Genomic DNA, 12,996 nt, shown 5'->3' with positions numbered 1-12,996 from the left:
CAGTACCTGGTTGAAGGACCATGGTATCCCTGTTCTTAATTGGCCAGCAAACTCTCCTGACCTTAACCCCATAGAAAATCTATGGGGTATTGTGAAGAAGAAGATGCAATACACCAGACCCAACAATTCAGAAGAGCTAAAAGCCACTATTAGAGCAACCTGGGCTATCATAACACCTGAGCAGTGCCACAGACTGATCGACTCCATGCCACGCCGCATTGCTGCAGTAATACAGGCCAAAGGAGGCCCAACTAAATACTGAGTGCTGTACATGCTCCTACTTTTCATGTTCATACTTTTCAGTTGGCCAACATTTCTATAAATCCTTTGTTTTTATTGGTCTTCAGTAATATTCTAATTTTCTGATATGATGAATTTGAGATTTTCATTTGTTGTCATTTGTAATCATCAAAATTAAACAAAATAAACATCTGAAATATATGAGTTTGTATGTAATGCATGAATATAATATACAAGTTTCACTTTTTAAATGGAATTACTGAAATCAATCTATTTTTTCATGATATTCTAATTTTATGACCAGCACCTGTACATCAACAGCAGGGAATCTAAAGGCTTTTTAACTCTCGTGTAAAAATTTTCTTTGAAAACATTGTTTAAATGTAAGAAACTTGTCTCTGTTTCTGATCCTAGGTCAACGAACAATTGGTGTAATCACAAAACTTGATCTGATGGACAAAGGAACTGATGCCAAGGAAATACTAGAAAACCGGTTACTTCCCTTACGCAGAGGTGTGTTGACAAAAAAAACAAATTTTTCTGCTTTCACGTATCACGATTCAATTTAAACATGTTGCAAATATTATCTGATCCCTTCTGATTAACATTCCTGCAGTCGGTTTTAGTACACAGTATGTCTGCATGCATGCAGTTTTGCTTGTGCTTTTAAGGAGAGCTGGGAGTGTGAGTGTGTTGGAAATAGATTGTGTCTGTGAGAGAGGGAGAGACAGCCTGAAGCCTTCTGAGGTTTTACAGAACGGATAAAGCACCACCAGTTGCTGGGATTCTTCATGCTTCCCCTGCAGTGGAAATGCATTAGCCATGGGAGCCCACTGATATAACTGCTCCTGTAGCAGCACTGAGTAGAAGCTTTAGATTTAAAGTCTGCTGCTTTTACATCTATCACTGTTCTAAGTCAGAGATTTGGCTCACTTTATACAACGTGCCCTGCTGTTGTACGTACACACAGATTTCCTCCTGCAGTCAAAACGGAACAAATGGCTGCCTGAGAAGATTTCCCAAGGCCTCACCAGAAAACGCAAGCTTTCGCAAAAGTTTTTATAAGGCTCTAACTTTTTCACCTTTTATCTTGTCAAATTTAACTTGAACATTTCCATTGTACATTTATGTAATAATCAAGTTGCTCAATACAGTGTGTGAAAATATTAATTGTTTTTCACTATAAAAAACATAAAAATTGTGGAGTGATGAGTAAAAACTATGTTACATCACCTGGAGCTGTCATCAATGCTGCAGCTCTTTATGGATATGTCTCTACCAGCTTTGCAAACCAGAGACTGAAGATGTTTCTCAAACTGTGGCTGAAGATCAGTCAGATTGGATGGAGAACATCAATATATCAGGATTTTCATGACTCATCGATGAAATGAGTCATGGGGTCTAGACCTTGACTTCTACCATTTAAATACATTGATCTAAACTGTTAGACGCCAAATGTTTTTCAGGTTTCCAGTCATGTCTTAACCAACTCTATTTGCAGATGATCGGATACAGTTTTCTAACTAATCCTCCTGTAAACTTCCCCACAACTTTAGCCTAGGAATCGTCTGATTTTGATATTGAAAATCTGTCCGATATCAGCCAGAAAACGACCATAGTAAGGATTCGACCTGCATCTAAAATTTAGCTGACAAAAACACTCTATTGTTGTTGAGTCTTGTTCTCTGAGTAATGTCTCCTAATCAAGCCTTTTCCAGCATTCCACAAAATACAAAATAAGCAAATTATGTATGATTCATGCTGATATCATATCTGGTCAATATCAGTATCGGTCAATACTCAAAGCAGCAATATCAGTATCGGTCAATACTCAAAGCAGCAATATCATTATAGGTCAATACTCAAAGCAGCAATATCAGTATTGTTAAATACTTGAAGCAGCAATATCAGTATCGGTCAATACTCAAAGCAGCAATATCAGTATTGTTAAATACTTGAAGCAGCAATATCAGTATCGGTCAATACTCAAAGCAGCAATATCAGTATCGGTCAATACTCAAAGCAGCAATATCAGTATCGGTCAATACTCAAAGCAGCAATATCAGTATCGGTCAATACTCAAAGCAGCAATATCAGTAATATTGTGAAGATGAAAAAGTTGTATTGCCACATGCTTACTTTAGCCAATGCCTACACTGCAAAAACAATCTAGAAATTGCTCAAATTAAGTGTGTTTAATAGGTAAAAAGGATGATTTGCCAATGGAATGAGTATTTTTACTCTTAAAATAAGATAATTGATGCACTTGAAATAAGGCAATGCAATCGTTTTTTTCCTATTTTAAATGTAAATTGTCTAAATTGTTTAATTGGCAAAGTGTCTCATTTACCTCCTCAGTTAAAAAAAAAAAAAGACTTTTTTTAGATTTCAATATTTTGCAGTGTACCTGCTGCGTTGGTCTTCATAGTTGTTTTCTCTTTTAAATTATTCTGGTTTGCTTATCTCTAAAGGCTGCAATGGAATTAGTAATTAATAATTAGTAATCAATAATCCTGTTTGCATTTTCTTCTTCAAGACTGCTCACCCTTTTAATTAATTAAAATGAAAAAGAAAAAGACATTTTATTTCTAAAATAAATCAAAATATTTAATTTATTTTTTCAAAATGTACCCCAGCAAATACATACCAAAATTTTAATGAAAAAGCATTTCTGGAAATGCTTTTTCATTTTCAAATTTTACATTTCAAATTTTATTTTGCTATGTATTTGCTGGGGTACATTTAGAAAAATAAATCTCAAATGTCTTTTTCTTTTTCATTTTAATTAAGTAAAAGGATGAGCAGTGTTGAAGAAGAAAATGAAAATGCAAACAGGATGATTGATTACTAATTTTATTTATGAGTCAAACAATGCAGCCCCATTCTTAAAATGAAAAAGCATTTCTGAAAATGCTTTTTCATTTGAAATATGGTAACGATTTGCTTCCATAGAATAAAGCATGCACTAGGAATTTTTTCAGATTGTTTTGTTTAAAAAGGAAACTTTTACACTGCAAAAACGATCTAGAAATAAGTAAACATTTGTTATATTAAGTTTATTTAGCCTTAATTTTAGTAGTTAAATAAGATGAGCTGCCAATGGAATGAGTACTTTTACTCCTAAAATAAATAATGAGATAATATGCACTCTAAATAAGAAAATGCTATTATTTTTTTCTTATTTTAAATGTAAATTGTCTTGTTTCATTGGCAAGGTGTCTGGCCTCCTCAATTAAAGACAAAATTCACTTATTTTAAGAAAAAAAATGACTTATTTAGATTTAGATTCTTTCCTGTGTATTTATTTTATCTTATAGTTATCCTGTATTTTATCTCTGTTAAATCCATGAAAGCTTGTAAATGTGATGTATGCAAAGGTCCAGGTGTTGCTTTAACCTCCAGTGACCAGTTGCCCATCACTTGTGTTTTATCTCTTCCTCTTCAGGTTACATAGGGGTCGTAAACCGCAGCCAGAAGGACATCGATGGGAAAAAGAACATCATGGCGGCTCTGACATCGGAGAGAAATTTCTTTCTATCCCATCCAGCCTATAAACACATGGCTGAGCGTATGGGGACCCCGTATTTACAAAGAACACTTAACCAGGTTAAAGTTCACACATGCATGCTCACTCAGGCATTATGAACAAGCATTGACGCTGCCTCAAATAACGTGGATTGATGAATCCATCGATATGATTACGACTGATAAGGTCTTAGTATCAGCTATATATGGCTAAATTCTGACCGCTGCATCCCCATCACTAATTCTACGTTCAGGCAGCAGGAGCAGCAAAAACACGTGTGCTGCTTCCTTTTTGATGCTTGTACAAGTTTAGTTCTGATGCACGGCTGAAGCATGTTTGCTGCTGCAGCTGCGCGGCAGAAAGTGGGTCCGATGCGTGTTGGGCGGAGCTACCCTATCCTTTCTTTGCCTGGAACAATGGCAGCTATATTTGTCGTGATTAGTGGGTAAAAAGTAGTTTGATATGTCTTTAAGTGAGAAAGTCCACCTGAAAACTTCATCTGTGCAGTCAGTTCATCCAGATTACCATCCTGCTTAAGTATTATTTCACTGTCGGAGCCGCTCAGCCCCCCGTGCACCGGCGGTGCGCTGTCACTTGGAATCCTGTGCAGTGGCAGCCTCTGGCCCGGTCACCTCTTCACGATTTTCTGCTACTGTTCACGGCTGCTGGAAGACATTTTTTACATACGTAATCCAAACTGCAGGCACTAGGATAATAAAATCAAACATATTTTGCTGGCAGGTTTCGACCTTTTAAGTTAATTTAGGCGTTAATAAACTGTTTCAGAGGAGTGATCATAGCGCTCTGTATCAGCAGCGCTGTGTCTGTCTCCCTGCCAGCTCCCAGATCAGCTTCTCAGATTGGTTGATGTGGCGCGTCCAGCAGCTAAAGTTTAATTTTTCCAACACTTAGCAGCTGTTGCTGCTTCTGAAGCAGGTCACGTGCGTCAGATGCTCAGAAGCTCATGAGGCGCTTTCTCTGCTGCTTAAAATGCACTGCAGGAGCTTTTGCTGCGCCTTGATGCACGTCAACCATTGACTTTGAATGTAAACAAGCTGCTTCGTCTGCTTGCCGTCTGACATAGCTACTGTACGTTCACACCTAAAGCAGCAGAGGCAGCAGGAGGAGCTAGTTTAAATGCAAAGTCAATGGTTGAAGCGAATCAAGACGCAGCAAAACGTCCCGCAGCGTGTCTGAACAGGTGAAGCGGGGCGTTGTGAGCATCTGACGTGCTGGACGCGCTGCTAACGCAAAAATTTTCATTTCTGCTGCTGGATACGCCACATCAACCAATCAGAGAAGCTTATCTGGGAGCTGGCAGGGAGACAGACACAGCACTGCTGATGCAGAGCGCTATGATCACTCCTCTGAAACAGTTTATTAACGCCTAAATTAACTTAAAATGACAAAAACTGCAATCAAAACTTGTTCATTTTTATTATCCTGTTGCCTGTAGCTTGGATTACGTACATGAAAACCGCCTCCTAGCCGCCGCGGCAAACCGTGAAGAGGCGACCGGGCCAGAGGCTGCTGATAAATGGGATTCCTACTGACAGAGCACCGCCAGTATGTGGAGGTCTGAGCGACAGCAACATAATATTTGAATGCAGGATAGTAATCTTGATGAATTGACTGCACAGATGTTTTCAGGTGGAACTTTTCACCTAAAAACATATTAAAACTACTTTTTACCCTCTGATCACAGAAAATATAGCTGCCATTGTAACAGGCAAAGAAAAGATAAAGTAGCTCCGCCCAACACGCATCAGACCAGTTTTCCGACCGCGCAGCTGGAGCAGCAAAGATAAATTAAAAATAGAGGTATACCAAAAACCAATCAAACTAAGTTACTAAGCTTTCACACCAGTATATTTATATGATGGCCAACAAAAAAAAATAAGTTATAAAAATATTTGATCAAAACAAAACATAATTTTATGTACAGGTGTACTTTTTCTACATAAATGTTGTCCTTCTGTGGCTTTGTGAGGCCAATTTGTGTTTTGCCTGGTCCAATATTGTGTCACAAACCTAAAAAAGAATGTACCAGAAGAGAAGCTTTATATATTAACGTGTAAAAACGATTTATTTTCTGAGAATGTGTTTATTTAAGAGCATCTATGCAAATTAACAAACAAAAGTAGACTATATTATTTTCCCTGTGAATCCCAGATTGTTCATTCTTCTTGGCCTTTCCTAAAAAGTGCTTTAAATCAGTCCTAGCTGTCTTTATCCATGCTGGCTCAGATCCTGACTTTTGAAAAATGGAGGCAGGGAAAGCAGGATGCAGCGTTAGCCTTAGCTGCGACCTGAGCTCTGCTATACTTCTTTGTTGCAGAGGAGTTACTGCACATGTACAACTTTTAATGAGTAAATAGGAAAAGATTTTTGCGCCCCAGGGCAGGAATACGTCACCAATCGGACGAAGAATGAAATGACGCTTCACTCCTCATTAAAGATTAAATATTTATCTTGCACATTTAACAAATATATATCAATATATTTTGAAATATTTTACATTTTAATTTGAAATTAAATTAAACTATATGTATTTTTAAAATATATGTCTTAATCAGGGTAATTGGGTGGATGGGGCAGCGCCCTCTATTGACCAGCCGCCACTGTGCAGTTGGAAGAGAGCTGCTCCTTCGTCTCATAAGCAATGTTCCATCTGAAGCTTGAACATCTGAACCACACAGTTAACGACTCAATTCAACAATACAATACCATCTGGCAGCCATTTCTTTGGGATTTTGAGACAGACGTCTCCTGAGTATATAGCCCTCACACCAGCCCTCCCCGCCTCCATCCCTCCCTCTCCCCTCCTCCCTTCTTACTAATATGTGATGTCAGCAGCTGTTACCATTTTGTTTTTGTCTGTTTAATTGTTGTTCTTACATGTTTAAAATGAATAAAAAGGATTTTAATAATAATAATGAACAAGCATTGAGGGCTTTTGTTTGCAGCAACTGACAAACCACATCCGGGATGCATTGCCAGCCTTTCGTAACCATCTTCACAGCCAACTTCTGGCCTTGAATAAAGAAGCTGAAGAATACAAAAAGTTCAGTCCAGACGATGCAACACGCAGGACCAAGACCCTACTACAGTCAGTCGCTCTCTGTTTGCGCTAACTTTTGATTTCTGTGTGTGTATGTGGGTGAATAAAGCTGTACCTTCCTGCTGTGTAGGTTAGTTCAGCGCCTGGCTGTTGACTTTGAGAAGCTAATTGAAGGCTCTGGTGACAAAGTAGACATGGTGAATCTCTCGGGAGGAGCTCGGATCAATAAAATCTTTCACGAGCGTTTCCCCAGTGAACTGGTCATGGTATGTTTGTTTTAGCTGAAAGGCATGGATTAACAATAATACAGCTGTTGTGTTATTTTATGACCTTCAGTAGCTGTAATGTTGACTTATAACGCTTCTCCTGTCATGTCTTTATTGGCTCTTGTGCCAAGATTGAGTCTGATGAGACAAAGCTCCGCCAGGAGATCAACTATGCCATCCGAAACATACACGGAGTCAGGTGAAGCACAGAGTTTAAAGCATGACCTTCAGCCTCCTTTTCTTCTTTTATTTTTTGTTTTTATTGCTAAATATAATTAGTTTTTTTTCTCCACAGGACAGGCTTATTTACGCCTGATATGGCGTTTGAAGCCATTGTAAAGAAACAGATATCAAATCTTAAAGCGCCGTGTATCAAATTCATTGACATGGTCAATCAGGAACTGATTACGACGGTGTACCAGTGCATTGAAAAGGTATGGAAATCCAGTACTAAGCAAAGGTATTCATGCCCATTTAGTTCTTCCTCCGTTGACTCCCAAAAAAATCAGAGAACGGTGTTGGAAACGTGTGCTGTCCCTTTCACTCTGATGCACCTAAATGCATTTGGTAGGCAAAGCTTTTAAAGTAGAGTTGAATAAAAAGGTTTCATACCGATATAATGTCCCAGCTGTTCTCCTAAACTGATCTTCCAAACAGGTAGAGTAAAGTAGGAAAAGAGGCTTGTTGTAACTCTGAAGGAGCTGTGGAGATTCACAACTAAGGAGGAAGAATCTGTTGACAAGACAAACATAAGTAGAGCCATCCAGAAATCTGACCTTTTTACAGAGGTGGGTAGAGTACCAAAACTGATCTTAAAAGTAGAACTAGTTCGTCAGATAAAGTAAAGGTTAAAAAAAGTAAAAAAAACAAACAAACAAACAGCTGAACTTTGTTTTCCAGTTCGAAGACGTTTCTCATTCCATTCAGGAAGCTTTCTCGATTTAAAATGTCTGGAGTAATGTTTGAGTTCCAGGCTTATAAAGTGACGCAAACAAAAACCTTGTTATGGATTAGAAAATATGCAAATTTAACAGAGAAAACAGGTCCAACCCTTAGGAATGGGGAGTCGTTGTTGTTGGCCTGGCTAACCAGGCAGGATGTTTTGCTCCCCTGCATGGCGATGAGGATCGAGACGATAGCGGGAAGGTAACTCCAGATAATTACTCGAGAAAGAGTAAAAAAGTAACTAAAATACTGTGTAACTGATCATAACATCTGAGTTAATGTTTAAAAAATTATGTCAATTTACAAACATAAACAGTAGCAGCCATTCAAAATGGCCGTTCAAAGTCAAACAGCAGCCCACTTCCCTGCCGCTCCCAGCAAAATCCCCTCCAACTCCCAGCCACTGCAGGGACCCCCTCCTGCATATGTTTTTACTCTGACTCCAACCTTTCAATGAATTACAGGGTCTGACCAGGAGATGACGCTTCGCTTTAGATCTTAATGTCCACAAATCATGACAGAAGAATAATTTAGTACAAAGATTGATGTTTAACAAGGAATTATATTATTATTTAAAAAATTTGAAATTTCTATCAAACAGGGTGTCCATTTTGCCACCCTGTACATTCGATAAAATTTTCAATTCAGTTTATTTCTATAGCGCCAGTTCACATCATATCATCTCAGGTCACTTTCCAGTTCACCAGATCATCCAGTCAGATTGATTCAAAGTTTTCTATCTAAGGAAAACCAGCTGATTGCATCGACTCATTGACTGTTCAGCAATCCCTCACACTAAGCATGCTTGTAGCGACAGTGGAGAGGAAAAACTCCCTTTGACAGAAAGAATAATTTAGTACAAAGATTGATGTTTAACAAGGAATTATAGGGGACAATCAAGGAAAGTGGGGACATTTTGAATGGCTACTACTGTAGTTATTCGCAGATTTAGAAAATGAGATAAAATATATATATATATATATATATATATATATATATATATATATATATATATATATATATATATATATATATATATATATATATAAAACATTCAGCAATTAAAAAATGTCAGGTGACAGAATAAAAAGATATTTTTTCCTATGAAATCTCTGTCATCATTCATAGTATGTTATGTGAATATTGTACTTTACTTCCTGTAGCATGATACAATCAGCTATTTGCTGTGTTTCCACTTAACCTCAAACTAACACGTAGGATCAGCAAATAGAAAAAAAAAATGAAATCAAAGAGGCTGGCGTAAAAAAAACAGAAATCTCTCTTAGACATGAACTGTGGCGGTTTGTCTCTATGGTGCATTTCCATTTACAAACAAGCCTGTTCTGAAGTTCCTCATGATGGAGAGTAGTGATACCTCATCATATTAAGTAAAATAAAATATTACAATACAGAAAAACTACCCCTTAAAAACATAAATAAATATAAACTTAAATATAACTTAGTAAATATAACTAGTTACTACACACCGCTGCCTTTTGAAGCCGTAGTTGAAAGAAAGTCCCTCTGGTCAGATGACACCAGTTTTAATTCAGTTTCATTCAGTTTATTTCTATTGCGGCAATTAACAACACATCATCTCAAGGCACTTTCCAGTTCACCAGATCATCCAGTCAGATTAATTCAAAGTTTTCTATCTAAGGAAAATCAGCTGATTGCATCGACTCATTGACTCTTCAGCAATCCCTCACAATAAGCATGCTTGTAGCGACAGTGGAGAGGAAAAACTCCCTTTGAACAGGAAGAAACCTCCAGCAGAACCAGGCTCAGTGTTAGCGGCCATCTGCTGAGGCCCACTGGGGTTCAAGGAGACAGAAGCAGACATAGAAAAAGAAGCATAGATACAAAAGGCAACTGTCAACCAGCTCCACAGGCGGCCCCGTCCAGGAAACACACAGCCAGGCAGACGAGCTCCGAGCCAGCTCCCATGTCAGAGGATGAAGAGAGCACATCAAGTTAGTCACAGTCAGAGAAACAGGACTACACTGGAAAACAGGCCGATCTCCAGCATCTATAAACAAGGGTGTTGATGGCAGCAGCACAGCTGATATTTCTCTCCAGGATGGAGTCACAGCCAAACAGGAACAGACCAGATGAAGCTACTATGAGAAAAAGCAGAGAGAGCAGAACGTTAGAGATTGAACTAACAGATTCTGCAGAGTGGGAGAATAGAGATAGATTGATGAAAAAGGGGTCCCTATGTCCTCCAGAAGTCTAAGCCTATAGCAGCATAACTATAGAGATAGAGATACTATGTGTGAAAGAAAACAAAAATTGGACGGAACCTGGAACACACGTTATAAATGATGATGCAGTGTTAAAGGGCTGTGAATACTTTTGAAAGCGTTGTACATATCTAGAGTCAGATATATTTGCTGTATATGAATGCGTGGTCGAAGCCGTCTCCTTGGTGATTTCCGTTCTGTTTTCTCCCCGCAGCTCAGCGCCTTCCCCCAATTACGGGAAGAGACGGAGAGGATTGTTATCACAGAAATCCGAGAGCAGGAAAATAAATGCAGAGAGCAGGTTGCTCACACACGTTCACACAGTGCAACGAAAAATATTTGAGATCATTTATCTAAAACAACAAAGTGTATAACGGCCCATTTCTCCGATTAATGTCTGCTCTGTTCAGGTCTTGTTGCTTATTGACATCCAGCTCGCCTACATAAACACCAAGCATGAAGACTTTATTGGTTTCACTAAGTGAGTTACTGCATTTCTATTATAATGAAATGTAAACTGAAACGAGGAGTAAAAATTTGCTGTTTTCATTCCTCTCAGCTCCCAGCAGGGGAACAACCAAAGCAATATGAACTCTTCAGGACAGAATGCAAGGAACCAGGTAATGATTAATCAGAGATGCATCATTTCCTGTTATTTCATTATTATCACAGAAATTAAACCTGTTAGTTCATAAATGTTGGTGTTCTTCCAAAATAATTGATGGATTTAACGAGTTACCTTAAAGAGGCCGTCTAAGTTCATTTTCCTGCGATATAAAATGGTTTAATTGTAATAAAAGTGATGCATTAAACCTTTTCTTCCCTACTGAATAGAAGTCTTATATCATTGTGTCATGCGTTCTTCATCAGTGGGAGTTGTTCTGCTGTGGTAGCTTCAAATAAGCTTGTTTTATGTGAGCAGGGATCTGGGGTCCTGCAATGCAGCCATAATTGTTTTTTTGGGCTTTTCCCAGGAAGCAAGTCATTTTTCTTTTTTCGTCTCAGTGTGTTGTGATTTATGGATAACACATTTATTCCAAAGGCAGCAATAATTGAAAACACATTTCTGTTGCCTCGCGTTAGGAACCTTAAGGACGAAGCTGACAGTATTTGCTCAACAGCAGCAGATCGTAACCACAGCCTACAGAAAATCAAATGGAGAAAAAAAAAAGAACATCATGCTCTTACACAATTTAGCACAGAGCTTTCACAGCAGCTCGTGTAAAAAGGATCCATATCAACAGGAAATCCCCCAAAACACTGAAGATGAAAAAAAAGATGACCTCATTCTAATGGTGGTTTAACTTTATCTTTTGTTTTTCTACAGGGTTCAGCTTTTCGCCCGAATCGAATAGTAGGAGAAACATTTTCTTTTGCCTTTTTTCTTTTTTTTCTTCACTGCCGCTTCTTCTGTTAAAGAATTGTGTTTCAGATTCAGGTTTTGGGTCTGCATGCTGCTTCCATTGGACCTCTTTACTTTTTTCCTCACAGTAACAGCATCTACTCCGCCTCAGCATAACAATATGCATGTGCTGAACTTTTCTCATTTTCAAATGATGTACAGATTTTCTGACTTTTTTTTTTCTATTTGCGGGATGTACATGTGTCACATCGTTGCATGATGTCCTATTTCCTCTGTTTTTATTCAGGGCACATCTTTCCTCTGTAGTGCATTGTCTGCCACCCATACTGGACTCTTCCATCCTGTTTTTTTTTTTTCCAGACAAGCTGGTTCATTTTTATCTTTCCTTCCAAGCCTTTACCTGTTTATCATTTGTTTTCTTTGATTAGTAAAGCTGAACAGGTGGTAAAATATCTGAGGTTTTATGCAATGGGAAAATTATTAATCTTAAAGCTTCTTAATTCTAACAAACTTCTTTTTTCCTCTCAAGTATTTTTGCTGTTTATTCTCTTCTTATCAGGAAGGCCTGTTCCCTTCATTTTACAGTGGAGAGAATAATTATTGAAAATTTTTGTCTTTATTCACTGATAAAAGGCAGACCTGATGTCGGGACAACTCAATCCACACAAAAAAAGAATAAATTAGTCTAACCATTAGTTAATGTGTAATAATTTGCACAGAAAAATTATTATTGAACAATATGCTGTTGAAGATTCTCAGTCATCCAGGTGATAGTTGTTCCAAAAAAGTAATAGAAAAACAATCCACTGGGCTTGGTTTCCAAGTTGGAAGACGTTACGCTTTCAGTCCTGGAAGGTTTTTCAATTTAAAATGTCAGAATTAGCGTTGAGTTCGAAGCGTCCTAAGAGGCGGACCTGTTCTTCTGGTTCAATTTGCATGTTTTTTAAGCCAAAACAAATTTTGGGGCAACTGAATAAAGCTTCAAACTCAGGGCTAAATATGACATTTTTAATTGAAAAAGCTTCCTGGATGGGAAGCGAAACGTCTTCCAACTTGGAAAGCAAAGTCCAGTTTTTTGGAATATTCTAGAACAAATTTACAGAACTATATAGTATATTCAAGTAAAAAGTCTGTTTTGATGGTGACAACTTCAGGATGCCTCTTCAATACAGAAACTAGTCTCATGAATTTCTCAGGTGTGATTTTGGCCTTTTTTTTTAACACAAACTGTTCAGATGTTGAAGCTCTTTTCCATGTTCTCTGGTGTCCATTAGTTTTCCACTTTACATAGAGAACATTGCAGTTCAGTGAAATGCTTACTCTTTTAAAGGTTAAAAACCGTAACATCACAC

At 38.0% G+C, this 12,996-nt stretch overlaps 1 protein-coding gene across 3 annotated transcripts in view; it reads left to right on the top strand.

The window, feature by feature from the left end:
* dnm3a (dynamin 3a) overlaps nucleotides 1-12,996 on the top strand; it is a 46,663-nt gene that overhangs the window by 10,761 nt on the left and 22,906 nt on the right. Inside the window, exons 5-14 of one of the 3 annotated variants that reach the window (XM_038306902.1) lie at nucleotides 655-753; nucleotides 3,686-3,846; nucleotides 6,733-6,875; nucleotides 6,958-7,093; nucleotides 7,225-7,292; nucleotides 7,389-7,527; nucleotides 10,496-10,582; nucleotides 10,692-10,762; nucleotides 10,841-10,901; nucleotides 11,609-11,635. In XM_038306902.1, coding sequence (XP_038162830.1) covers nucleotides 655-753; nucleotides 3,686-3,846; nucleotides 6,733-6,875; nucleotides 6,958-7,093; nucleotides 7,225-7,292; nucleotides 7,389-7,527; nucleotides 10,496-10,582; nucleotides 10,692-10,762; nucleotides 10,841-10,901; nucleotides 11,609-11,635 — 992 coding nt within the window. The remainder of the gene's footprint in view (nucleotides 1-654; nucleotides 754-3,685; nucleotides 3,847-6,732; nucleotides 6,876-6,957; nucleotides 7,094-7,224; nucleotides 7,293-7,388; nucleotides 7,528-10,495; nucleotides 10,583-10,691; nucleotides 10,763-10,840; nucleotides 10,902-11,608; nucleotides 11,636-12,996) is intronic. The other 2 variants (XM_038306903.1, XM_038306907.1) reach the window with 2 other exon arrangements.

This window comes from Cyprinodon tularosa, unplaced genomic scaffold, assembly GCF_016077235.1.
Source record: "Cyprinodon tularosa strain WSP-4 unplaced genomic scaffold, ASM1607723v1 ctg597, whole genome shotgun sequence".
Lineage (NCBI taxonomy): Eukaryota > Metazoa > Chordata > Actinopteri > Cyprinodontiformes > Cyprinodontidae > Cyprinodon > Cyprinodon tularosa.
Note: the sequence above shows the minus strand (reverse complement) of the source record. Positions and strands in the feature narration are given on the sequence as shown.